We start from the raw sequence: 25,599 nt of genomic DNA, 5'->3' as shown, positions 1-25,599 counted from the left end.
TGGGAAAGAGGTCATAACGACACAGTTTTGTAATCACTGTCTTAATTGCAAGATGCACGAATTTGAACCATTAAGCATGATATTTAATTAAAATGCAAAATTGTATCACACCAATTATCAAGTTATGATTTTTGTTTATGATAAACTATCATAACACTTGGGATGCCAGGAGTAAGTTTTGGGTTAGGATTAAGTCTCTGCTCGATTCGGATTAGGCCTGGATTTAGCTCAGGTAAACCTTGTAATCCTGTTACCCCTCTGCCTAAAAAAACTTCTCACTGTTCAATATTGTTCTCACCACAGCGAAAAAGAAATAACAAAAACACTTGCACCTATTGTTACTCCTTTACACCTACTTATCAAAGCATTCTAACCTTTATGACACACATAATCGCTCAAAACTCCACTAAAACAAAGGTTATTTCACAAAGCGGAAAAGAATCCCCTTTTATCAGTAGAATTGCAGCCCGCAAACGAAGCCAATAATTTTTAACCTCGCTATTTAGAAACTGAATTCAACTGCTCGGTAGGCAAGGGTCGGACCTAATTGATTTGCCCCGTTCAATTTCACTGTCCAACGGATGGGGGGACAAAGTCGTTTTTGCGTTCCAACGAGGGGTGCAGCGCACTCGCGCACACATGCTAGGCACATTGTGTGAATAGATGGCACGTACGGTCGGGATGCAATCGTGCACAACAGTCGACGGGTATTCGTGACTGCATTTAACGTGTATAACTCGTTCGCGTGGCGCCCCGACTTGACATGTTTTGATACAAATTAAGCATCCAGACCTGGAAGTCGGTGATAGAGTGGCCCGAGGCGCCAGCTTCCCATCACGGATATATATTTTCTCCAGGCGTGATTAGTTAAACGTCGTTAGGATAACGCGTGACAGCCGTCCCCATGGAGCGGCCAACCGAAACCTGGAAGCGATTTATAAGTCCCAGCGACGTCCTCGAGAGTTCTCGGATTGGTAAGGAGACACCGAGAACCTTCCCTTCGTCTTCTCCCTTTCCCTTCTTCTCCTTTTTTTTGCCTATGCTTCTCTGAGATCCGCCACCCTCAACCGAAAATATTTCTCGACGAATCACTCGTCGTTCGAGCTCTAATTGACCGTACTCCGAACGACTCCGTAAACGAGTGTCGGATGGCAGAGCATGGTAGTAAAGAAACTTGGAAACTTGTTAGTACAAAAGATGAAGGATTATAAATTAGGAGAAATTTGCCATGGGAGACATCCAGAAGACTGGTTTAATTAAATTCTAATACTATTAATGCATTTGCTAGAATTTTGTTAAGAGTCTAAGTTCTTTTCTTTCCCACAATACTGGCCAAAAAACAGAGAATCTATTCGTCAGATAGCAACAATTAGTTTACTTGACATCACTGTGTCCTGAATAGCTCCGAATTAGGGGCAAGCGAAGGGTACTCGAATTCCACGGAGCATCGCTCGCGGAAGTACCAAATTTCCTGTGGCAAGAGACGCAGGGAGGAGCAGAGCGACGCCAGCTAGTCGTCGAGGCGTTGCTGCCGATCAATCACGAGGACTCGTCGATCCGGCCCCCTTTGGTCCTTCCCGGTTTCTCTGCACGCTAGATAAATGACAGGGCGACGAGCAGAACCACAGCGACTGCGCCGTAGCCCCACGACCTCTCCCCGTGTTCTCACGTATCCGCGAGAATGTAACGAAGCTCGAAACACAACACCAACTGCCTCTGCCAAACACCGACGAGCTGAGCTACGATGTGTGGTCAATGTTTAGTTTGACAGCGAGTGTCCTGCGACTCGACCTCTTTTGTTAGCCCCGCAATAGTGCGAGTCGAAACCATTCGGGGCCAATTGAAGCTTCCAGCTTGCGGAAACATGCGTTCAGCACGTGTTGCGACAAGCTTCCGAAGAGGACTATTTGATATTGAACAGAGACCTCGGGGCGCTCGTATTTCTCGGTCGATTCTCGGGATTTTCTTGTTTATGGTGACGCAGGGTAGGATGTTCTACCGATGTCTCTTGTGACTTGTCGCGAAGTCGAGAACGATGAACAATGGGCCTCAAAGTGTCATTGTCTCCGACACTTCATCTAAACTGGCAAGTCTAGTTTTACAAATTGCAAAGATTGGAGATACAGAGGATGTTGGAAGACAGAAGGAATTAAGTAGTAATCCTGGAGCAGTAGACTTCTTATGGCACCATTACAAGGGTACACATTTTTTAACTGGGTCCAATTACACGAAAACATAACCTTTCGAACTGGAGCGGTCGAGTTGCCAGAGCAGAGTTACGATAATCTGGCGCTAAACCAGTGGCGTCCGCAACGGTGTCGGGTAAACGTTTAACAGTCTCCAGAGTCCGACCCGGATGCACCCGTCATCCGACACCGGGCTATACGTCGTGCAGATAATTAGGAGATGTCCGCCCCTGCCCGTTCCGACGCCCTGAACCTATTCACTTGTCATAGTTTCCTGAAATCTCAATCTTGCTGACGTTTATGAGCAAACTCGACCTCGGGGTTCAATGGAACGCCCCCAAAGCGATACTGGGCCGGGGAAGTTCAACAATAAACTAATTACTAACCACCCATGTTACTCAATACTTTTTAATCACTCTCGTCACAGTCAAATCTAATGGCTATTATCTACCTACATCAACCAAAATTAGCCCAACTCCCATTATATCGCATTTTATTCATTTTATCGCGAAGAGGGTGAATTTTTTCCCTCTAAGGGTAGTAAAAACGGTGGTTGGCAACTACCCACGAGTCACTCGTTTCCTGACAATGCATCCAGAGAGGAAAACACTGCCGTGGAAGCGAGATCGAGTAACTAATGTAAGAATGGATCGCAGGAAGGCCTGGAACGATCTCCAGACAACGGAAACGTCTCCCGTAAGCTACTAATCACCATAAACCACTGGGATACACGTGTTACGAATTCTCGGTGTAGAGGAATCACCGCGGTCCACGTCTACTTCACCCTTGCATTTGTTGCTCTCCCGGGGAAACCTCAGACATTTACCTCCGCACTTCGCCGACGGGTTCTTCCTACCGTTTCACGTTCCATCTTTCACTCTCATTCGTCGCTGACGTCGCCGTGCCGCGCGTAAGACGTTAAATAGATTGCGCTGAATTTCACTTGTCGAAAAGTTTCGTCCCACTAACGTTTTATGTAAACACCAAGCGTTGATACTTAATTAACGAATACGGAAGGGGGTGAGTTCGTAAGATAATGTATAATTGGTGCAGAGACCGCCAGAATTCAAACTTTTTAGATACAGTATAACGATTATTATTCCTGGAGAGTGGTTCAGTAATATTCGCAGAAGAAATATGGAACGTGAAAATCGTGAACTCTTTGTATCCCCATTTTTTTAAATTTTCTTTTCAAGTACTCCCTATTGTTTCATTTTATTCCTTTGTCCCCTTTTTTTAATTTTCTTTCCAGTAACACCCTATTATTTTAAGTCAATTTAACAATGCCAAACGCAATTCGATATAGAAGTATCTACGTGTGAAGAAAACTGATGCAAAGTCACACTCAACATTGGAGGACAAAGGGTTAATTTATCAGATGAATTGTCTCTACCTAACTGAATTTACGATCGCGGTGTTCATCGATACCAAAAGTCGAGGCTCCAAGCGCCTTACTGCGCGATTGATAGCGCGACCCCGGTCCCCGAAACTGATCCTCCATAATTTCGACTAATCTATAGCGACAGGCTCGCGGTCTCGGCGTATAATAATTCCGAGACGTCCGCGTCGGAACTCTTTCCGATCTCTCGGTTCCCTCCGCGGCGCTTGTACACCCCGTTTCTTTTTCTCCGCGAGCACGTTGTTGGCGGTGGTGTACGGGCCGCCAGGGCCGTTCCCTCGCCTCGTATCACGATAATTCTGACTAATCTATCGCGGTGTCGATAGGCAATTGATTGCACGAAAGGTGGAGCGGGGAAATCTGTTGCAACTGCAGCCGCCCCGCTGCGGAGAGTTTAGAGGAACAAACACGCCCACGATAGTAACGCATCCTCCTAAGTCGTCGACACACCGTACCAAGGCACAAGACACCGTCTTTCGGAGGCGAGAGGACGAGGGGGTGCACGGGAGGAGACATTCGTCTCGCATTAGCATATACACGAGGAACCAGAGAAGCGCGGAGAGAGAGAGAACGCGAGACTCTATCCGCTTTACGGGTGGAGCCTCTTCGCCCCGTGTTCTTTCTCTTCCTCGCTATCTTGGTCCCACGGAACAATAAGTCCCTCCAGAGCACCGAGGAGATCGTTATTATTCGCGATTGCGAGATTCCTGCCGCTTTCACATCCACCTGCTATCGATTACCGCGATTCTTTTACGAGTTGCCCGTAAAACTCCCTACAACGCAAAGAATGGAACGTCTTTCTGGCATGGAATCGGTCTCCTGATAAGAAGTTTCCCGTGTATGATCAGAGATTGGTTCGATAGTAATTTTGAGAATATTTATCTTTAAAACGGGAAAAGACTATTTCTTAATATTGAAAGCTAACGAAGTCAGAATCTGTTTGAATGGTCATTTTGCTGTAAACCTCGGTGCTATCAGTATCGTCACATAAAACTTGTGTCAGAACAACGTTCTTTCACTCCTGTCTCCAAAGAGGCCATCCGTGGACAGCACTTTTCAATTCTTGCCGACGATGAATCACTAGACGTGCTATCGCAACAGCCACCGGCTGGCGCGTAAAATGGACGAACAGTCGTAAAAGTCAGTGTATCTTTTGAAGCGGCGGTACAAGGAACTTTGAGAAAAAATTGTACGGTCGTGTATATCTATGGACACGTGCTGGATCGTCTTGTCGAGGACTGAGCGTGGAAAATCGTCAGAAAGCTCAATGGGACACACATTATCGCGTCAATAATGTTTACACCAGGCAGACAGCCGTTGACGAGATAAACGACTTTAGGCGGCACGATAAGTACGAGTCATCGAGTCGTTCTTTTTTAAATTAACACCTTCTGTACTTGAAGATAACGTGAGGTGATGACGATAAGACCGCGTTCCCTTGCTATAACAGCCCTTTACAAACTATTCATGGTTACCAAGCACTACTAACAAGAACACGTGAAGTACCTACTATGCTTATCAATAAAACTTCGTAAGTTAATAGAAAAATATATCGCTCTATAGTATTTCTCTTATAACGAAAGAGCGATAATGTCAGACTGGGTTGTTACAACACATAAAAAGAAAGAAGACCAAAAAGGAACTAAACGTCCCACAGGCTCGATCCACCTGTCGCCAATCTGGTGATGACGCAATGGATAACCGATCCGGCAAAGTCTCGGGGATTTTATTAATAACACCGTATCAGTCCTGTTCGAGCGTCGAGATAAAACGACGCTGCGTGGTCGAAGATACTCTCCGGTGACGGCGCGCGGTGGATATGATAAACCATCGGATAAGGATCGAGAGACAAGGGAGGACGATCGCGTAAAGGAAGAAAGAAGACGATGGAGAAAAAGAGAGACGAAGGGGAAAAGGAATGGGGGCGCGAGGGAGAACGTAGAACGAGAACGTAGTCGCCCAAATTAAATCCTCGGACGTCGAAGCTGTAGCGGACCGTTTGCTCCGTAGGATCGGGCCAAAAGGATCGAGAAAAAATTTTACGAGGGTCTAACGGGTGGGTTGGGTCGTTCGGTGTATACGAGGAGGTATATCCCGCCGCATCCGGACCCATGGACCGTCCGACGATGTACAACGTCCGACGGTCCCATGGTGCACCGGGACCTGCGAAGGTTCTGGCGCCGTATTGGGCACAAAGTCACTGCGCTCGATCTCACCCGACCTCTCTCTATCCATCGTCCTCACTTTCTGTCTCTCTCCGTTTTCCCCCAACTCGGTCAGGGGAGAGTTGTTAAGGTTATATTGCCGGGCGTTAAAGCAACGCAAACGCCACAAAAACAATACGACTTTATTGCTACGGCTGCGAACGAGGGAGGTGGCGCGAACGGTTCAAGTGGATCTGCTTTTCCTTGGTATTTACACAGCCGAGCGGCTGGCGTTCGTCAAAAAGCCTGCGACACTTTTATGAACGTGAATTGCCCGTTTCGTTGAGCACCATTCAGGATCAACCCTTTGAGTATCCACGTCGGCAAACAATATAGAGATCAATCAGTGCAGAATTAAAATATGTAAATAATCGAAGAAGAAATTGTTTCATAATGCCTTAAATTCAAGTCCCTCAGAAAGCAAGTTATGACCTCCGTAACTCTGGCGTCCCTTTTCTTAAATAAATCGCTTCGAATAATTCTTGCGCGACTCTTATCTAACCCGCGCCTTAAATCTACCGATACCAGGCGAGCGTTTATCAGGGAACGGACACACGCCGATTTTTTCGTCGTCGTAAATCTTGAACCCTCGCGCCCCGAGCACCGTAATATATCCCGCGAGCACGGCAAATGGCCATCTTGTCCCGATTCAGAAACGATGTAACCGTTTAAACAGACGCACGGGGGCCGTGAAAGGAAGGAGGAAGAGAGGCGGGGCAGTGGCACGTTGTTTCGTCTGTGCGGCGTTTCAAAAAATTTCTCGTTGTTCCGACCGAAATATATCCGGGACATTGGAGCCGTGACGGGCCAGGTTCCCCAGGAATCGTCGGGGCTGGCTCGAATGTCGCGCGGAGGCACTAAGTGGAAATTGTTGTCAAAAACGGCGGGACTGGGACCGCATATACCGGTTCGATGGTACGAACCGTGGCCGCTGGCTCATATATTTCGGGGGACCCGCGGCACCAGAGACCCACAGGACGTGGGCGTCAAGGAGAGAAGACACACGCATACACGTACGCGTCTTACCTTTACCCGGGAAGGCTATTAGTCTCGTCTCGCGGGGAAGAATCGTTCGCGGTTAAAATACCGCGCTGGGGAATTGCCCAAGCTTCAAGATCTCACCCCGTTCTTCCTTCAATTTACGAAAAATCGGAGCTCTTAGAAAAAATTTTCATATTATTGCTTATATATCGACCTACAGCTTGTTATTACTTGATACAAGAATATAGTTCTAGAAGAGATCTAGAGTTGAAAAGGTATCTTGAAAGATGTTTATCATCGGCCCTCTTTATGAGCATCTTTCAAGGTCTTACAGTAAGTGCAATAATATTTAAATCCTCTGTCCTCTAATCCTAAAACGAAAGTCCATACATGGACAAAACATTAATAGCGAGATATCCTAAATAACACAGAATCAGTCAAGGAATCTGAACTGTGTACCTAGGTACCTACGTCAATTAAAATAAATCTCCCAGTGAAGGTGACAGAGGAGTACCGATGACAGCGTCCTCGGGAGCCAGAAAATGAGGAGATCAAGGTCGCGTAAGCCAGCTCGTCTAACCGTCACCATTCACGCGGCACCGACTCATTGAGGATGCGTCGTCGTGGCCGCGTGAATGGGCGCCTCTGCGCGACGAATTATGCGAGGAGCGGCCAAGATGTTTATCGTCCGAATGAATTCAGGAGCGTGGAACGCGAGGGGGAGTAGGAGGACGGTGAGAGGGTTGGGGAAGTGCTCAGGGGTGCGACGGCGTAACGGGTAACCGTAGGGTGGCGTGAAGGTTCGTCGAAGGTGTTGACACAAGGGGAACGCTGCGGGTGGAGGCGTCCCTACGAGCGGGCCTCATTCACACCTCCGCCTCTCTCGTTTCCTCTCCTCATTGAGATCTCCGGAAGAGACCACTGAAGGAACTCGCACGGTGACACCTCTTTCGTGACGGTGTCCAATCGCGATTCAAAGTTAAGTAACGACTGCAGTTAACTCATAGAAAGGGAAACGAGTTAATATATTGAAATGTAACTTGATGATAGTTTACATATGCTTACAAAGACTCTGAAAATCTCTGGGGCATTAATTGATAAGTCGAGCTGAAAAAACTGTGCAAGAAGATGCAACAGTGTACTCGATGCACAGGCTTATGACTTTTGCAAAGGCGTTGTCTTGGTCGTCCCATTATCAGGTATTAAGATCATTCGGGGATCCTCGATCGATAAAATTAGTCGTATTTGTATGCTCATCCCGTGACGAAGGTGTGGGCCACGAAAAGGGCTGAAGGGTGAGTAGGTGGAGCGGAATAGGACCACCCAGCCCGTGTCGGCAGCGTTAGTGTTAGCATAACGCGTGGGCGCCATTCTTTCCTTCTTATACCTCTTTACCCTCCTCTTACATCCCTTTCCGGGTCGGCATAAGTCGTGAACGTCACCGCGGCTCTGTCCACGACGCCGAGGACTACCAGGGCCGGCCATTTCGAAAATGGCGCCCAACGCGAAATGTCCTTTCTTTTCCGAGCGATAAACCACGCCGAGGATCGCGAACAAGAGATCTACCTTTACCACGTTCCCGGGAATCCACATCTTTTTTCCACACACGTTTTTTTTTGCGTTGTAGCATAAATTACATGTCTTGAAGGCACTTTAGAAGTAGGTACGCAGTAGCATAAGAAACCAATTTGTAGAGTATATTATAAGAAGAAAATTACAATTCTAGGAATAGACTTTTTAACTTGCGATCCTTTTTCGCGCACATATTAAAACTGGATATAAGATACAACTTTGATGGTTGGAGTGATTATGAAGGCTTGTTGACTAAAACCGGCGCTTCTTCTTGTAGGTGTTGTTACTTTCTACTTTGCCAATTTGCTTGCATCTATCCACATTCTACTATTTATTATATCTACAAGATATGGTGGGCTCATTTTTATATTCTACAGCTCCGATCCTGAACACTGGAATCCAAACGAGCCATTAGAAGGGCAGGAAGATTTCCAAGGGGATCATTAATAAACGGCCGAGTCACCGTGTAACCGATCCGCCATTGTCTCACTGGATGAATGAATTAACCTCGTTCATCCAGCCAGACGATGGATTCTCCAAGACAGACTGTCCCTGCGAGGCACACCATCGTCACGGAAGATCCGAGGCGTCTACTTTTCATATCGAACTTACTCTCTCGAGGAAGGAACACGCGGTACCCTTCAAGCCTCGAGAGGGCTTATGAATAATTCCAAAGGCTGCGACGAATAATCGATAACTTTGTGAGGAAGCGCGTCAGCCTGTCTCGGAAACCAAAAGTTCCCACAACGCTCAGAGACAAAGGGGACTTCTCAATATTCGCTGGTATGAGAAAAATATGTTCTTTAGTTTTAATTTACCTCATACCTCGCAGAAACGTGACTAACATATTCGACAAAAAATATTCTGTGTTACATGTTAGCATCACAGATGTATTTCAATTTGAAATTCAGCACTCAACCAAAAGAGAAGATTGTTTACAAGAGACAACGAAGACTAATGTCTCGTTAATCAAAGACGGCGAGCGATACGATGACAGACGATACAGGTTCGCAGCGTCGTATCAGGCGATAAGTCGCGTAAACTCGTAATAGGAAGCGTCGTAAGCGGCGCGATTGCGTTCGCGGCCTGTCCTCGCTGTGAGGCTCGTAGGAGGATCATCTTAACGACCATCTAGATAGGCGACGGTGAAATGATCTGTAAGAAAACCGGTGGCGAGTGGTATCCTCCGGCGGCCATTAATCAAAGGACAGCAGCGCTAATGAACCTGCAGGAATCGCGGGCTGGGGAACCGTTTCTGCTCGCTGTTCACCACTGCCGCCTCCTTCGTCGTCCCCTGCCATTCCTTCCACAGCTCTTCGCCGCGTCCGTCTTTGAATCAACGAAACCCCCGGAGGGCGAACGAATCAACGAGCAAACAAATGGACGGGAGAGGGTTGCTCGGCACTCGAATGATCGAGCGGCTTACCGGAGCGAAAGTTCACTGCCGCATCAAGGAGCGCCGCGAGCGTCATCGAAGGCCAACAAATGAAACGGACATTATGAACGTTTACGCGTGAAAGCTAATGCGTGTTCGCCCGGGAACAATGATTTCTTTGAGAAAGTATTTGAACTGTAGAAAAAGAACTAGAAAATGGTAACATTAGGAAGCATTCACTCGTCCATTTTCAGTGCGAAGGATTAATGGTTTGGTTTTGAAGATATTGCTGAACGTAACGATGATTTCAACGAGGCAGATCGTGTAAAAGGATGCACATACCGTTTAGATTGTAGTATGAGATAGACATGAGTGTGGAACATCGAAAACATGTAAGGCTATTCGTTAAATTCGCACTCCCAATTATAGCCATAGCGTATACGATAAGTCGAACCTGCAATTTGCTTTATGTTATTTGCTGTATTGTTTCCCCTGGCTCCCCTTTTTCCCTTTTGCCGTCATTCCAATTACTCGACGCCCCAGGCCATCCGATCTCGCCATTATCGGATGACACGGACCCGCGCTTTTATGTTTAATTGATATTTTTCGTAATTCCCCCAAAATCCAATACAGAAACGCTCCAGCGAACAGATATAATCCCGGACTCGACATTGCTCTCGTTAAAATATTTCCGATGGAAAATATTGCGGAACAGTGGGTACAGTAAGCTTCAAAAATAATGAGAGGAGTAAAAGTGAAAGCTCTGCGGTAGTTCTGAACGATTCACTCACTATTTTAAATACATGTATAATTTATGTAATATGTAGATATGTTATTAGATTAAAAACTCATTAACATTTCGGATATTGGAATTATCAAGACTTCTAGTACGAAATCTAAAAAACTTATTCAAGTATGTAGGTGCTCTGGCTAACAATATGGCGTCCAGAAATCTAATTCTGTTAGAATTTTACGGTGTTCTTATAGGCTTAGTTTTTGGTGGAGTGAAAATTACCACCAATCCTTAGGAAATAAGACTATGCTTTAACGCATTCGGAATTTATGCATAAAGTAAAAGTAGGAATGCCTAACTAGATATAGATACAATCTGAAATATTAGAATTACTACCTGCTGGCGTTTATGAAAGATATCATTATTATCGGTGGACACACAAGATGTGACTATTGGTGGTTAGACAACACATGTACTTGTCTACCAAAATTCCTATTCGCCATTTAAATATGTATATTTAGGAAGAAAAAGTTCAAAAGTAAACAATCTACAAGCAGTTTAGAATCTATAAAAAAATGTGTTCAACTCAGTATTTCAAAGTTTCCCAGCTCATTTTCTCTCAAACTGGGTCTCTAGCAACCCGGAAAAGACGCAATAAAGGCTGATCTTCTTTCCGAGCGGCAATAAATAAAGACCGTCGTAAAAGTTCGCAACCCTAGATAATATCTCGAAAAAATGTTTGACCTACAGTTTTAACTCGTCCCAACTGCTGGCGGCATCCCTGTTCCGTGTCCACATATACTAATAACGTTTCCCTCGTCGAAAACGGCATTTTTTTCCACCTCATTTTCCGACCTCACCCCTTTGTTCTCGATTCATCGGAACGTAGCGTGTCGAGAGCGCCAAATTGCAACGCCGAAAATGTTCGGCAAAATTAAATGAACAATTCGTAACGGAGGGTAACAACGTTCCATGTCGAAATGGCCCTTTCTCCCTGGCGACCGCGAAACCGTGGATTTCGTTGGCTAACTTCATTAATTAATGTGTATTTATTCACCTCTCGAGAGACATTTCAAACTTTCTTAACCGATATCTAGCTGTCCGGCGATAAATCTCTGAATTTTCCCGTGACACTGACATAGCTCTGTGGCAATACGAAAGGAAATCGCAATGAAAGTTGTAATTCTGTTACTAAGTACCTACTCGATAGATATCTATTTGCAATAATAAGTTCTCAACTGCAATTGTGACGCAATTTCCCATGGCAGCAGGTAAATAGCTAAACCTCTGGGTATTCAAAGGATTGAAAGTAAGTAACAAGATTAGATATCATTCACAAAATAAAAACTAATAGGATCAAATATCATTCAAACAACCAGTTGTATGAATTGCGATACAAATAATCACCAAACGTTCAAGTTCAAGGGTATCATTTCCCCAATTACAGTTTAGGACTGTAAAGGTATCGCTTTCAAGCAAGCATTTACAAACGCAGGATTAGCTCCTCTCCCCTGCGGTAGTTCGCGTGAATCGCCGGGAAAATTCGTGAAATCGAGCCCCTTTTCCGAGGCAGGAAGACCCAAAGGTAGAGATACGATCTCTCCTTAACGATCGTTTAACGACGGCCGTGGGGCTCGAAGTGGCGCCAGGCCCCTGTCCTGCAGCAGCGTGTTGCGACGAGCGTAACATGAGGCCAGAAAAGTACTAATAAATTTTCCAGAGTCGGTATCGTGCTATATATTCCAACTGTTTTAAGCCCACTGCGTTTCGGGCGAAAAAATATTAGCAGTAAATTTTCCACCGATGTTTTTCCTCCCCGACGCTAAGATTTCAAGTGTTCAACGTCACGACGGGGCGCCTTTCTACAATTCCGCAAGCTGTCCTTCGGCTTTCATTCAGCACTTAAACGCTCACAACTCGGAGGAAACGTCAGGGAGTGACAGAAACTACCAACGACGTTAATTTCGATTTCTATCGTTAGGTACACGCGATCCCGCGTCGATTACACGGACTTTCTTACACGTTAACAAGCGCATTTAACAATCCCTCTCATATATCGGCTAATTGCTGTAACTGGCCTCTATAAAAGGGCCAATTAAGGGATAAATTATGCGTCCGCGGTTAGACGCAATCAACCGACTATAATCCTCGATTTACAATGCTCGCCTCTCGATTAGCGGACGCAATATATTAGCACCGCTTACAAATTGAGAGCGCGCACGGCCGACGACAAAGATTTACGAACACGTTTTTGCACCGTTGATATGAGCACCCCAAGCGTCCTCGAGGAACGAACGGGGAGACAGTCGTATTTGTTATTCGCGTTAACTGCGTTACGCAGCGCTCGATCACAGACGGTTGTCTTACCTGCGTGATCGTCCCTCGGCTACTCGAACAAGCGGAAATGGGCCCCAAGTGAACTGGAGAAAACGGCTCGGGTCAGGTTATATGGTCCCCCAAAGTATAGCGGCTCGTTAACGTAAGACAACTGATGCCGATAACGATCGGCTAATCTTCACCGAGCAAGCCAGTCCAGGGTGGAGTTTTTGTGTCTCTGTGGCAGACGCTCGCTTCCTGAGCAGATTATCCACTCTGACGTTTTGAAATGCGTGCATATGTCGAGACAATTAGAGTCCATCAGGACGCCACGGCTAATCTCTGGTTTCGATTCGTTTGCGACTATGGCGTGAATAAAACGTCGATAACGGCTAGTAATAATAGTGGCAACTGGCTAATTATGGTCACTAAAACACCGAGCGAGAGAAAAAGTTGCTTGATTAATCGCTCGACATGTCTGTAACTTTGTTAATGTGTGGTTGCAGTATCAAACAATTCTGAAGGTTTCAGAAGAAATACTGTGGATAAAGGTGAGTTTAATTCGAGAGGAGACAGTAAATAATTAGGAGAACCCAACGAAAGACACCTTGATGGAGGTACAATGACGATCCTGTTGTCGAATGTCAAGAACTCGGTTCCCTCTCAATACGCGGGATTCTCTAATTATACTAGGAACATTTAATGTATGGGATGACGCGCGTGCGAAATGGCGGGACCCTCGTCGCGCAATTAGAGTCTAAACTCGATTTAGCCGAGTGACGAGGACGCAACCGGTGTATACGTATATGGTGATTCGACCCTAAAGCTGCCGGTACAAATGACAAAAACTGCCGACGCTGACACTGAAATATCAACGGCGACTCTCGAATTCATCAGGTCGTGCACGCCCTCGGTTTCCTTCTTCGCGAACGTCACTGCTACGTGTGCGTTCCGCTCGAAGCATGCTGTTGTTGGAAGGAAGCTGTCTAAAAACTTAGCTGCTGATATCAAAAATACCTCGACTCATACCTGGCCTCGCCAAACCTAAACTATTCATCTCTATAAGTATAAATATTTCTGAAACCTAATCACCAGCATCTAGCTTGAGCTAGAGGGTACTCTCTCCTTAGTGATGCAACTTGAAGTCTGCCAATTTGAAGCAGGAAAGAAAAAATGGCTACAGATTTGGTAAGAAAGAGCAGCAAGGACAGAGGGGCAAAATCACCCGCCATCTTGGCGACGATCGTCAAAATGGAAGATCCGACGGGAGTGGAGAGGTCAGAAGGAAGAGAGGTCGGTTTCGACGGGCGCTCCGCATCCTCGATCGCGCCGAACGACCGACTCAGGCGGCCGTGTAGCGTGTACGAACTACAAACAATGGCTTTGTTTCCACGCGAAAAACGTGATACAACTGTAAAGTAACAAATATCTCTACGTAGATCGACACGCGATCCGTCCGCCGCTTAGGGCCGCACCACCGGCTTCTTACGCGCCGCGTTCGTGTGCGCGCACGCAGCCCGCCTGTGTGGATCCCACGTTTACGTACGTCGCCTACGAACGAACGGCTTTCCACTTCTATGCGGGCTGGCAGCGTGTGCCAGTACCACGGGCTTCCATACGAATTCAAACGAGACCCATACGCTCAGCCCTGTATTAAGTATTTAAGTGCGCGAGGAATCTCCATAATGAGCTCCGTTTGCTAATTGCATCCACCTTCTTGTACACGGTCCGTGTAATTTGGTGCGTTAGATGCAGTACTGTTGCTTGCGAGAAGAACAATCGAGTGGAGCGTGAAATACGAATTCTGAAGGGAGAATCGAGGAGTCTTGAATTACGATGATCGATAGACAGAATTAGTGTTTTAATATGAACTGAAATAACTATATCTACTGATATGAAGATACGTCATGGGACCTGAATTTGCTTTCGCCATTGCTCTGCTCGAGTAATAGTGCTTGTCAATATTCAATGGCTGAGCCACGAACGAAAAGAAGGGTGAAAAAGGGCAGCACTCGATAATCCGACCTAACATGCCAGTATAATTATCAGAATAGGGGTAACACGCGTATATTATGAATTTTAAAGCGCACAGCTGTTGTCACGCATCGATACGACTAAGTTGCGACGCGTTCGAGGCGAGGCAACTCGCATTTGCAGGTCGTTTGTTTGACATCACATCGCTAACTGATACAACGGTAATGAAGAGGGGTGGACGTGGGCAGGGTGTATGCTCAAGTGGCCATGGATTCCTGCACGGCCAAGGAACCGACCGAGTTTACGAACGGAAAGGGCGTACCGGATGTTTGAGCTCGCCACTTTAAGGACATGTGGCAGGACTGATAGCCATCGGTCTTGAAGCTAATTAGCGGCGCACAGTGCGAACAAGCGGACTCCACGGTGACATCGATATACGGGGTGTTTCCTAATATGTGGGAAATGTCGCAGCGATGGGTTCAAGGCACAAATAAAATACAGAGTGGATGGAAAATTGTAGTACACCTGGCCAGGGGGTAATTCTACGTAAAAAAGTAAGGAAAAAATGTGGAATACAATTTTTTCAACGGAGGCATCGTTTTTGAGAAAATCGAATTTGAAGTTTCCGTGCTAGTGTTTATAAACATTCATAATGATAGGATACTGTAGGAAATACCCAGATAGTTCAATGCCTGACAGAAGTCATACTTTACCAGACTGCGTAACAGTTCATTTCGTTTTATTTGTTACAAATTATTAAGTTATGGCAAGGTATTCTAATCGAGGAAATGTTGACATCTTATTCGCTTTGACAGCTTGTGGATGTAACACTTCTGCTGCAAGTAGTATTACGCAGAAAAATTTGCTAATTGCCGACATCCGGATAGGAAACTCATACAGAGAGTGAAGTAAATGTCACCTGAGACTGGCTCATTTGTATCGTGTCATGAAAATCGTAGTCATAGTTGACGACTGTATAACAGTATTAAAGAAAGTGTCTTATCATTATCAATGTTTATAAACACTAGCACGGACAGAGACAACCGGTAATAGAATAAACGATAAGTCAATCGTATTGCATAGTTGAGCAAACTTCAAATTCGATTTTCTCAAAAATGAAACCTTCGATGAAAAATTGAATACCAAATTTTTCCTGATTTTTCTACATCGAATTACACCCTGATCGGTTGTATCACGATTTTCCACCCACCCTGTATGAAAAAGCAGTCAATAAAAACGTGTGTCCAAAACGACCTCGTTCCCAAATCACAGCGAACAAGTACAGAAAAACTTCGTCGTGCATGATGACTTCAATGACAATTGACAACTTGAAACTTTTGGCCGACAGTGTAGCTATCGCTTTCGAGTGGAGAATCCATCGCAAAAGTGGGCCTCTCGTATTATATTACACTTTGCACGCATGTACACGTGCGTATATTACACGCGACGGTGAACGCCCTTCTGCACTTTTTTCTACCCTCTGGAAGAGTACGCGCTTCTCGATGCACCGGGCAACGATCGACGACCGGCCGTCACGAACGATTTCGCGGCCAGATACGCCGCGACGTTTCGTCGTTCCTCGTTATTACTCGCATAATTTCTCCAAGCCTCGCTCAGGGCGCGGTAAAATTATGGCCAAACGAGGAGCAACTTCGGCCGTGCGTGCGAGCCCGCGTACGCGTCACACGACGTGCACGCGTACACCTGTACCGACGGCATTAATCACGTGAAGCGAAGTATATCTGTCACGAGCCGCGAAGTGAATACCGATTGTTCAAGAACCATGAAATTCTTAGAGAAACGATTCACTTCTTTTAGAGAAATAAGTATCTAGGTATCAAATCGTGGATTAGTGGTTTACAATGCATTCACATTAAAGGTAGAATATGTATCAATGATACTAACGCATGTAATGTGTGTACTGTATGCAATTGGACCCTCATTAATTTGCGTGGATTCGTTGTGATGTTTGAGCAGTCATACTACAAGTGCACTGAATTCTGTCTTATTTATGTGTGCTGTGTTTCCGTTTTGGACACCGAAGCAAGCATCGAGACGTGAAATGACAATTCAGAGAAAGTCGTGAAATTAGAGAAAGCAAACTAAATAATTACAGCAAGATCGAAGCCACTTTCTTGGCTACAAGAGGGCCTACCGAAACACAATAGCGATATTCATGTAAGTGACTTTGTCTGCGAGGTTCACATGCGTTCACGGGCCGCTGCCCGGGATCAGCTCAAATTCTCGTACCAGGCCAAGCTTTTATATAAAATGCTTATAGCAATTCTCGAGTTTCATGGCCAACCTCCTTCGGCCATTGTCTTTTTGAAATTTCGCTCGTTTCGTTCCTTTTATCTTGGCTCGAGCCTGCCAGCGGATTCGTCGATTAAAACGGGCGTGTAGGTACTCAGTCTTCGAAGTAGATACTATGCGAACGTAGACTAATTCGAGCGTGAGTAGCGGAGGCATCGAATGCTGGGGACACCGAGGCGAAACGAGACGTGAAATTCTAGAAGACTATTAGAGCGAGAAGAAGAGAAAGATGGAATCGCCAAAAGAAGGAAGAATCAGCAGCCGTCGGAGAATGCCACAGAAGACGATGCCACGGGAAGATGACGCCTCCCTGGCGCCCCCGATCTGCGACACTCTGCCTGCTCCATTGAGTCCCTTCATTGCTGATCCACTATCAGTCTTTTGCCTTCCCCATGACAAACAGCAGCAAACTTTCTCCCGCCTGATCTACAAACTCTGATTACAACAATGCTGCTTCTTCAAATCGTTGAAACAAAGACGAAAATTTAGATAATCAAGTACTTAGGACTTAGACTTTAGACGATCTTTTCGACCTTTCATTTAGGCAACCAACAGGATAACGCCACGGGTGGAAACTGTTGAAAGGTGGACACAGTCTAAGGAGAGGCGGAAGAAGGAGCATAGTTAATTTGTTGTGTATCAGCGGTGGCAGCAGCACCAGCAGCTACGAAGACAAGCTACGAAAGCACCGGGCCCTCCGGAGAAAATAACTAGAGATAATTACGCGCATAAATCACGGCGTTAATATTCGGGGGCGTAGGTAGGAGCTGCGGGTATTCGAGCTATAGGTAGGCAGATCGACGAGTATGCGTGTACGCGCGAGTTGGAGCGAGAAAAGGGTCGAGAGGGTAAGAAAGAAGAGGCTTCATCCGAGGAAGAAACGGAGAACGAAATAATGCCAACTCTGGATCGGTAGATCATTCTTGGCCGTCGGATACGCCTCCTTGTTAGCCAGGGTTTACTTAGTCCTGCGACGCTGCCAGGACGTGCGTTACGCCCGCTAATAGCCCACCGTTAACGAACTACCGTCGGCATTTTTCGAGGACCTTTTAAGCGAAGACGCTTCTTTTTTTGCCATATTTCGTATCGATCATTTTTGTCATCGGTCAGTGACGAATCGATCGGCTCGATACACATGCCAGTTTCACTTCTACTAGCACTTCGTCCATTTTGTGATGATACGCTACGGGACTATGCTGGAAGAGGTTTTATATGTAAGTCACTACGATGTGTTACTAAATAAGGTTAGGAAGACTGCACAGAAGGTCGCTCTCACGGTTCCTGGTTGTTTAATTAGGCTACGGTATTTTCGACATTTTTCACGGGCCCGTATCGCAAGCGGGGTATCGAGAAGCAATCGAGAAAAAGGAAGAGCGAACAGTGGCGTTGAAACACTCATAACAGGTGGACCCGATCCTCGGCCTCGAAGATGCATCTTCGAGGTGGGCGGTCCCACACTCCTTAAATCAGCCTGCAGCCACCATAACATTAAAGCTGCCTCTCACGGCGCGTCTCTCCCGACCCTCTACCGTTTATTTGTTTGCTTAGAGCGAGTAATTAGAATCCGATACAAATGGTTATTATTTATCGGCGCGAGGAGACCACGGGGTGGCGAGAGGTGAACGTAGGAGTAGGTAGGAGGGAACACCTTCTGATTGCCTGGCGTTATTAAACTGACCGGTACCAGCAGATAAATACACAGATGAATATCGGAGTCGTGTAGAATCAACCAATATACATACAAGGTGTTCCGTGATGCGTAGGAAACATTGCAGTGGTGCATTCGGGAATTCCTAATTACTTTCCTTTTTTGAATCTTCTTGAGTGCACCGAATTCACTTGAATTTATGGATATTGTTTCATAGAAAGTAGGACTAAGACTGGGCAACGAGAGGGAGAGACTAGGTATACTAAAATATTCCCTACTTTTTCACTCTTCAATCCTTAGGCTACAGCAGACGTCAAAGCTCGATAATAAATGTAACTTTTGAAGAAAAGTAATAAATCGAAAATAATTTTGTTCTCAAGTATTTATAGAAATTCATTTTAGTACGCAAGTGTATGAAAAAAATGAGCCTTCTCAACCCTCGCACTACTGGTTCGAAACTGAAGTCATTTTTGACTCACACCAGCAAATCAATGACTCTAGCATCGTATAGGGAGGATTAAAAGGGGAGACTCAGGACTATAGCCTCCCCGCCCTTAACCCAGGTCTGATAAAAACACAAATATGAAAGAGGTTATGCTATATTGGTTTAACAGAACCCTACTTTAAGTTACCTTGCATAAAAATAAGTTACCTTGCATCCCTAATGTCTCTAGAGACTTTACAGTCCAACCGATCTAGATACATTTAAGGCAAACGCAACGAGACTGCACCTGCCGAATTGGCGACGAGGGATTTGGGTGACTTTAAAGAAAGAAGTATAATGGAGTCGCGAAGCAGAGGGCCACGTCACGTCAGATCGATGCACCCGTCCTGCATTTCAGAGGGACCCACGAATCGAAAAGGCAAATCTATCGCGATGCCAGACGCGTCCGTTAATAAAGTATAATGGGCACACGGTATCCCAGCGACGAAGTACACCTGACCCAGCGAGTACAATGGCCGTCCACCACGTTCGGGTACCGATCACGTAGGCCACGTGTGTGTGAACGGCTCTTTAATACGGGCTCGTAAACCATTCGCGAGGGAAAAGGAAAGCTACGCGTTGTGACTCCCGACACTGTCTCGTAAACAATAACAAAACTGAAAGAATACCGAACAACGTGCCAAAAATGGCTAATTACGCTCCGTGTAAGGAAATAAGGCCGTTTGAGTTTCCATTCTGAATTTTTTATCGACTCGCGACGACGTAACGACGCTCTCGTTGATATCTGTCCAGGTATGGCTGACAATGGATTTTGTTTCAATTCTTCACCGACAATTTCGCTACGGCTCACTAGTAAAATACGATCTCGCGTATTTGCTAATCGTCCGATTTATTTATCCGCGCAAAAATTGGTCAAAGGGTAGAGAAACGACCGGTGGGAACAACGTTGATTAGCTTCCGTGTTGATTTAATTACCAAGGGAATAATTGGAATGCCTACCAATCCTCCACCTCCTCTCCCACCACGACACACTCACCCGGTCGTTTGCTTCACTTTGTCTCCCACATCCCATCGGCCTCGCATTCTCGCTGCCTGACCGTTGCATATTCATCGATGGATTAATATATATCCATGTGTCGAAGCCTTAACTGGGAACCGTGTTACACCCTCCGAGTATCAATGGTACCAAATTATTGCATCAACAGACACATTGTTCAAAGTAATTGGGGAATCTCGAGTTTAATGAACACGGCAGCAAAAATGAAGAAAATAGTATAAATTGAACCCCTCGACTACAATCCATAAACCTTTTCCATTAAATCTATGGGACTAATTATTCTCCAAAATTAAGTTCGTATATTTTTATACACTGTATGCCCTATTTTCCTTTTCTGAAATATTCTTCTGGTAGAAGTATCCGAGGATAACTGATCCTCTAATTATAATATTTCGAAGTAGGAAGTACACTCACGGAAGAGTTATCACAGACAGCGGCATTAACCAGGAAAGATACGAATTTCGGGCTAAAAGGGATACAACGGGCGCTCGAATAAAAGCAGGATTCTCGGTAGAAAACATTTTTCCGTGGCGGTGGTTGTTCTCGCAGGCAACGCAAAAGCGGTCCGCGTGATAGACGGCGCGTGTAGGATGCAGCGGGGAGCAGACGCGAAAAAGACAACGGGAGCGGAGTTCGTTGCCAATTTCCACGAGCGCGAGAGACTCTCGGTCGCAAAAACGGGGTCGTGTATGGTTACGTTCGTACGGCGCGGCGCAGCGGCTATAGGCGAGGAGCGTATATCGCGGCGATGTTATCCGCAAACACGCGGGTTCGGCCAATTTATCCCAAGGGATGAGGCCGACGTGGCTCGGAGCCGGGTGTGGGGCAACCTTGTCCAGCGGAATGAATTCAGCACGCAGCCCCTGTGCGGTCGAGCCACCTCCAACCCCCTTTTCGCAGACCACCTCCAGCCATCGCGCAACATCCCCACTTTCCGACCGCTTCCATCCCCTATATTCCTTCCTCTCTTCCTTTTCTATCGGCATTCAACCCTAGTGGCCGTTAAGGCTGGTTCAAACTGTTCGCTGAGCTAGGAAATGAGCCATGATAACTGGAACGACGTTGTTCGCGAATTACTTTTTATCCCTTGTTGGTTAATGTGAGAATAAAGAGTCGATGATTCTTTAGGGGTACGTACAACGATAGGGAAGTTTAAGATTTTGAAGTATTAAGATCTAAATCTGTCGATTTAAGGTAGTTATGATCAGTACTTATCCTTCTTACACCACAGAGTTCGAAATCCCATTAGCGACGAGAAAAAGTAGTAACACAGTCTTGACTCTTCGAGAATTGCAAGTGTTCGATTCTAAATCTTATCTAATCTGTTATGTAAGATTTCCGAGTCTCCATGAGATAGGGATCATATCGTTGAGTGGTTAAGCAGAGTATAAACCCTTTTCGAGTTTTAATCAAGTGAAGTGGCTTTATTCTCGCACGAGGAACTCCCCCGCGTCATCAGCCACCTCTATAAGACTAATAACCGAATATCAATAGTGTGAATAATCCTTAACTCGTTCCTATCGGACAAGTGGTGATCCGCTCCACATATTGGCGGTTTGGTGTACAGCGGCCGGCTGATTGCCACGGGGGCTCTTAGATTTATTGACCTGTCAATGGTGGCGCGCGAAAACGGCGAATTTACAACGCCGCAGGTGTTAAGTTCCGCCGTGCGTGTAATAACGGCCTGATCCCAGGCCTACGGTAAGCCACACCGTAATTATATTTCCGAACCTCTGGCCCGCCACCTTTGTCATTATCACCGGAGGCGGTGTGGCCGTAACTCAATGAGATCCATTGCGCGAACACGCCTGTGCGTAGCCCTCGACGATAACCGCACGAACGCGCGCGAATCTACAATTTTTTAACCGGAACCCCTGTGCACGCGATTCAAACCGGGCCATCGTTTCGAGCGGAAAGAAATTTACGAGCGATATATCTGCGATAGTTATGAAATATCACTCCACGCACGGATGATACGAGAACGAACGGGTCGGAATCAATGAGAAACCGTAGTTTGGCTTACCTTGAGCCGAGTCAGCCGAGGTTCCTCCGCAGCCAGCTTCGCCAATGCTTGATAATCCCCTTGCGCCGCTCTGACCAGCCACTCCCGCGACTTCCCGTCCAGTTGCTGCTTCCCAAAGCAATAATTGGCTCGATTAACGGGGAGGGTTGCTCGCGCGGTATCGAGCGACGCAGGACGAACGGAACGGGACTGTCTGGCCGAGATCCGCGGCCCGATTAAACGGGGAAATTTTAATTAAGATCTCGATTTGATCGCGTGCGTTTATCGGGCTGCAGGACTCGCTACAAGAATTCCACCCTCCCTGCTGGTCACCTCCGTTCGAACTGGCGCGCGAGCGTCCGCGATAATCACGAGCCACGGAAGAGACGATGACGATGATGAACTTACCGAGGCAACGGAAGCGCTGTCATCCTCGTCGGCACCCTGCGGGGAAAAGAAGAGAGTCAGTCAGTTGCCCGGGCCCGTTGCTCGAAAAATCAACATTACGCGCTACGTCACGCGCGACGGGGCAAACCGTGGACGAGAAGAGAACCGGTCGGTTCTCTCTATATGGCGCTGGGACCATACGGACCAGTGCATTCTCTCTTTCTCGTCGAGCGATGCGTGCTCGCGGTTACCGAACACCCGGGGCGAAGGGGAGGAAGGGGAGAAGAAAATGCGTAAAAGCAGCGGGGCGCCGCGTACCACGAACGCGCTTCGCCCATCAGATTGATATACGGATCCAATAATTGATTCTCTGACGCAAGACTGCGGGAGGCTGGACCAACTTACGCAACCCCTGTCGACCACCGCGGGTCCACGCAGACCACGCTTTTCGTCGGCCAATAGCGAACTTCCTGCGGATCGTTGTTTGGCTATTGCAAGTGGAGATACGATTAGGTGTATTGCCAGTAAGCTGGTCGGCAGCTCCCATAAATATTTCGAAAATGAAAGAGTACTTCGTGTCAAATGAAATATGTAGTACCTACAGATGAAGTAGTGATCGCGTTCTCTATGAATACTAGGGTAACAGTGACAATTACTGTGTGCTGTCCAATTGCTGCCCCTCTTCCCCTCCTGTAGCACTATTAAATTGAAAGTAGGTATAGTTTAATGTACAGTCTTGCGTGCAAAGAAGGGTAATGGGTCTGCACAAAGTAATTGGTACACTTATTCTATGCCTAAGATTTCCACTTATTGAGCACTTAATATGGAATTTCTAATTTGAAATGGAAGTAATGGAAATCCTGTATACTAACATATTCTCCTTAGCAGAGCCTTGCAAAAGTACTCATTACAAAGAATACTAAAGTCAACTAATTTACTGTCCAATTTGCGTTCAGAAGTACCTAGGTATTTCGATAAAATCAACCACTTCGTCGAAAGGAATAATTTTATCAGTGAAATTCCGCTTAAGGTAACTGACACAGGGCGCCATTCATACCATTTCCGTGGCAATTCTCGCAGCAATGTCCAACGTTCACGCGATGCGAAGGAAGAGGCAGGAGAAAAAGAAAGAAGGTGGTGAGGAGCGGCTGATCCCAAGAACGTTAAACGACTACTCATCCCTGTTAAACTGTTTGTATTTTCACTCGTCACGGCTGCATCGTCCGTTTTTCGAGGTGCTCACATCGACACTCGTATCCGAATCAATCGTGACTCCTCGTAAATTACTTTCAACAACGAGGCGGGGGCAGGGTGCGCGCACGAATTTGGTCGAGTCATCATTAGCCGAGCCCGATATATCTCTATCGATCGACACCACCTCGCGTGTCCTTAAGTGAAATCGTGAATCTGAACGGCGATCAGCGGCTGTCGTCCGCCGCGATTCACTCGCATACCGAACGCGTTCCTCGCTTAATTTCATTTCGCTTAAATCCTGTCGTTTGCTCGATGCTCGCGTCCAGCGAGGCGACATGCCCGATCGTTGACGACGATCTCTCGCGTGTCACTGTGATATTTCGCCCCCCTCTCATACCCCAGCCCCCTTCGAGGACAGCTGAATGAGAACCTCTGACCCCCCGTCGCGTCAGGTGGTGCAGCGAGGTACGTTCCCAGCTTTCGTGTGCCACGGCCACTCTCCCAGCGAAAAATGCACTCTCTCTCTCTCCTTCCTCTGTACAAACGCATTGATATACACGGGCCTGAGAGGAGATAGTCTTTATTATGTACGTGTCCCGCGCCTTATCCGCCATCAGTGATTCGACAATCATATTTTCAATAAGCGGTTGTTATTGCCTGACCGACTTAACAATAACCGCGCGGGTGAACCGCAAACAGATTCGGTTGTTGCTTTCTTTTCCCTTCGCATCGGAGATCTGAATGACCCTCTACGCTTAAAGAGACTGGGAAGAGGACCTGTTTTCATGATGTCCAAGAAACCTTGCCACTCTGTTTCTTGTTGATCTTTACTTTACTTGTCACTTTAATAAGCATTACATAAATGCAAAGTACTGACACTTATTGCTTAACACCGATAACTGTAACTTGGCGACACGAAACATTACATTAGAATCTTCTTCACCGTGCAATAGATTTTGCCAACTCTCAAGACAACTTTGAATAGCAGAGATCTTCGCCTGGACTACCAGTGGGGAGACACTTGTTCCCTTAATATTTTGGATAAGAAATATGCAAATGTTCTCGTCCTGTCTTGGCAGGACGAGTTTGTGAACGATCAGACAAGCTGGCAAGTTCGAAACGGTGAAGATCGCGAAACCCTTGGTCAATAATGACGCCGTTATCAGATAAGACCACTAAGACCACAGAAAGACGGAGCAATCGTAATAGCATCGCAACCGATGCCTTCTCTGATTCATCGCGGTCAGAGATCGAAGGGGAAGCAAAAGGGAAGAGAGAAGACAGGTCCATCCTCATCGGCGCCTGGTCCCGTCAGCGGGTCATTGTTTCTCTGTAATTAATATTTTAATTGAGATCACCCGGGAATTAATTAATGCAACGGCGTCGTTGAACCCCCCGTCTGGACTGTTCATTTAATCGATCGTAACACGGCGCCTGTCAGAGCTGTACGGCTCGTTCCATGAATTTAGCCAGCTATCACGACTTCACGCTGCGCGTAGACGCCCTCCAGATATTATCTAAGAACTAATTTTTTATACCGCTCGTTACTCCTACAATCGTTACGATTACGTTAACGCGAACATCGTATTAAGTAATTTAAAGTTCGCCTTGAACATTTTAAATTTGCTAAAGCACGAACACACGAGCTTCCGTTCAAAGAAATATGCAAAACAAGTTGACTCCCCGATCAGGCACACGAGAATACAGAAGGAACCAAACTTTTGGAGAACCTAGACACGCACTTAAAACTTTCCGCGCTACAACATCTTCGAGAAGTTCCTGGCTACGAATCCGTCGTCGAGGAGTTTCGACT

The 25,599-nt window shown here is 46.3% G+C and overlaps 1 protein-coding gene across 2 annotated transcripts in view; it reads right to left on the bottom strand.

Annotated features, from left to right (window-relative positions):
• The window catches only part of LOC143188106 (uncharacterized), a 73,841-nt gene that overhangs the window by 33,700 nt on the left and 14,542 nt on the right, over positions 1 to 25,599 (bottom strand). For both annotated transcript variants that reach the window (XM_076392167.1, XM_076392168.1), the window contains 2 exons: positions 22,614 to 22,649; positions 22,227 to 22,331 (listed from right to left, as the gene is read on the bottom strand). In XM_076392167.1, the coding sequence (XP_076248282.1) occupies positions 22,227 to 22,331; positions 22,614 to 22,649 (141 nt within the window). The remainder of the gene's footprint in view (positions 1 to 22,226; positions 22,332 to 22,613; positions 22,650 to 25,599) is intronic.

The sequence above is a fragment of the Calliopsis andreniformis genome, chromosome 2 (assembly GCF_051401765.1).
Source record: "Calliopsis andreniformis isolate RMS-2024a chromosome 2, iyCalAndr_principal, whole genome shotgun sequence".
Lineage (NCBI taxonomy): Eukaryota > Metazoa > Arthropoda > Insecta > Hymenoptera > Andrenidae > Calliopsis > Calliopsis andreniformis.
Note: the sequence above shows the minus strand (reverse complement) of the source record. Positions and strands in the feature narration are given on the sequence as shown.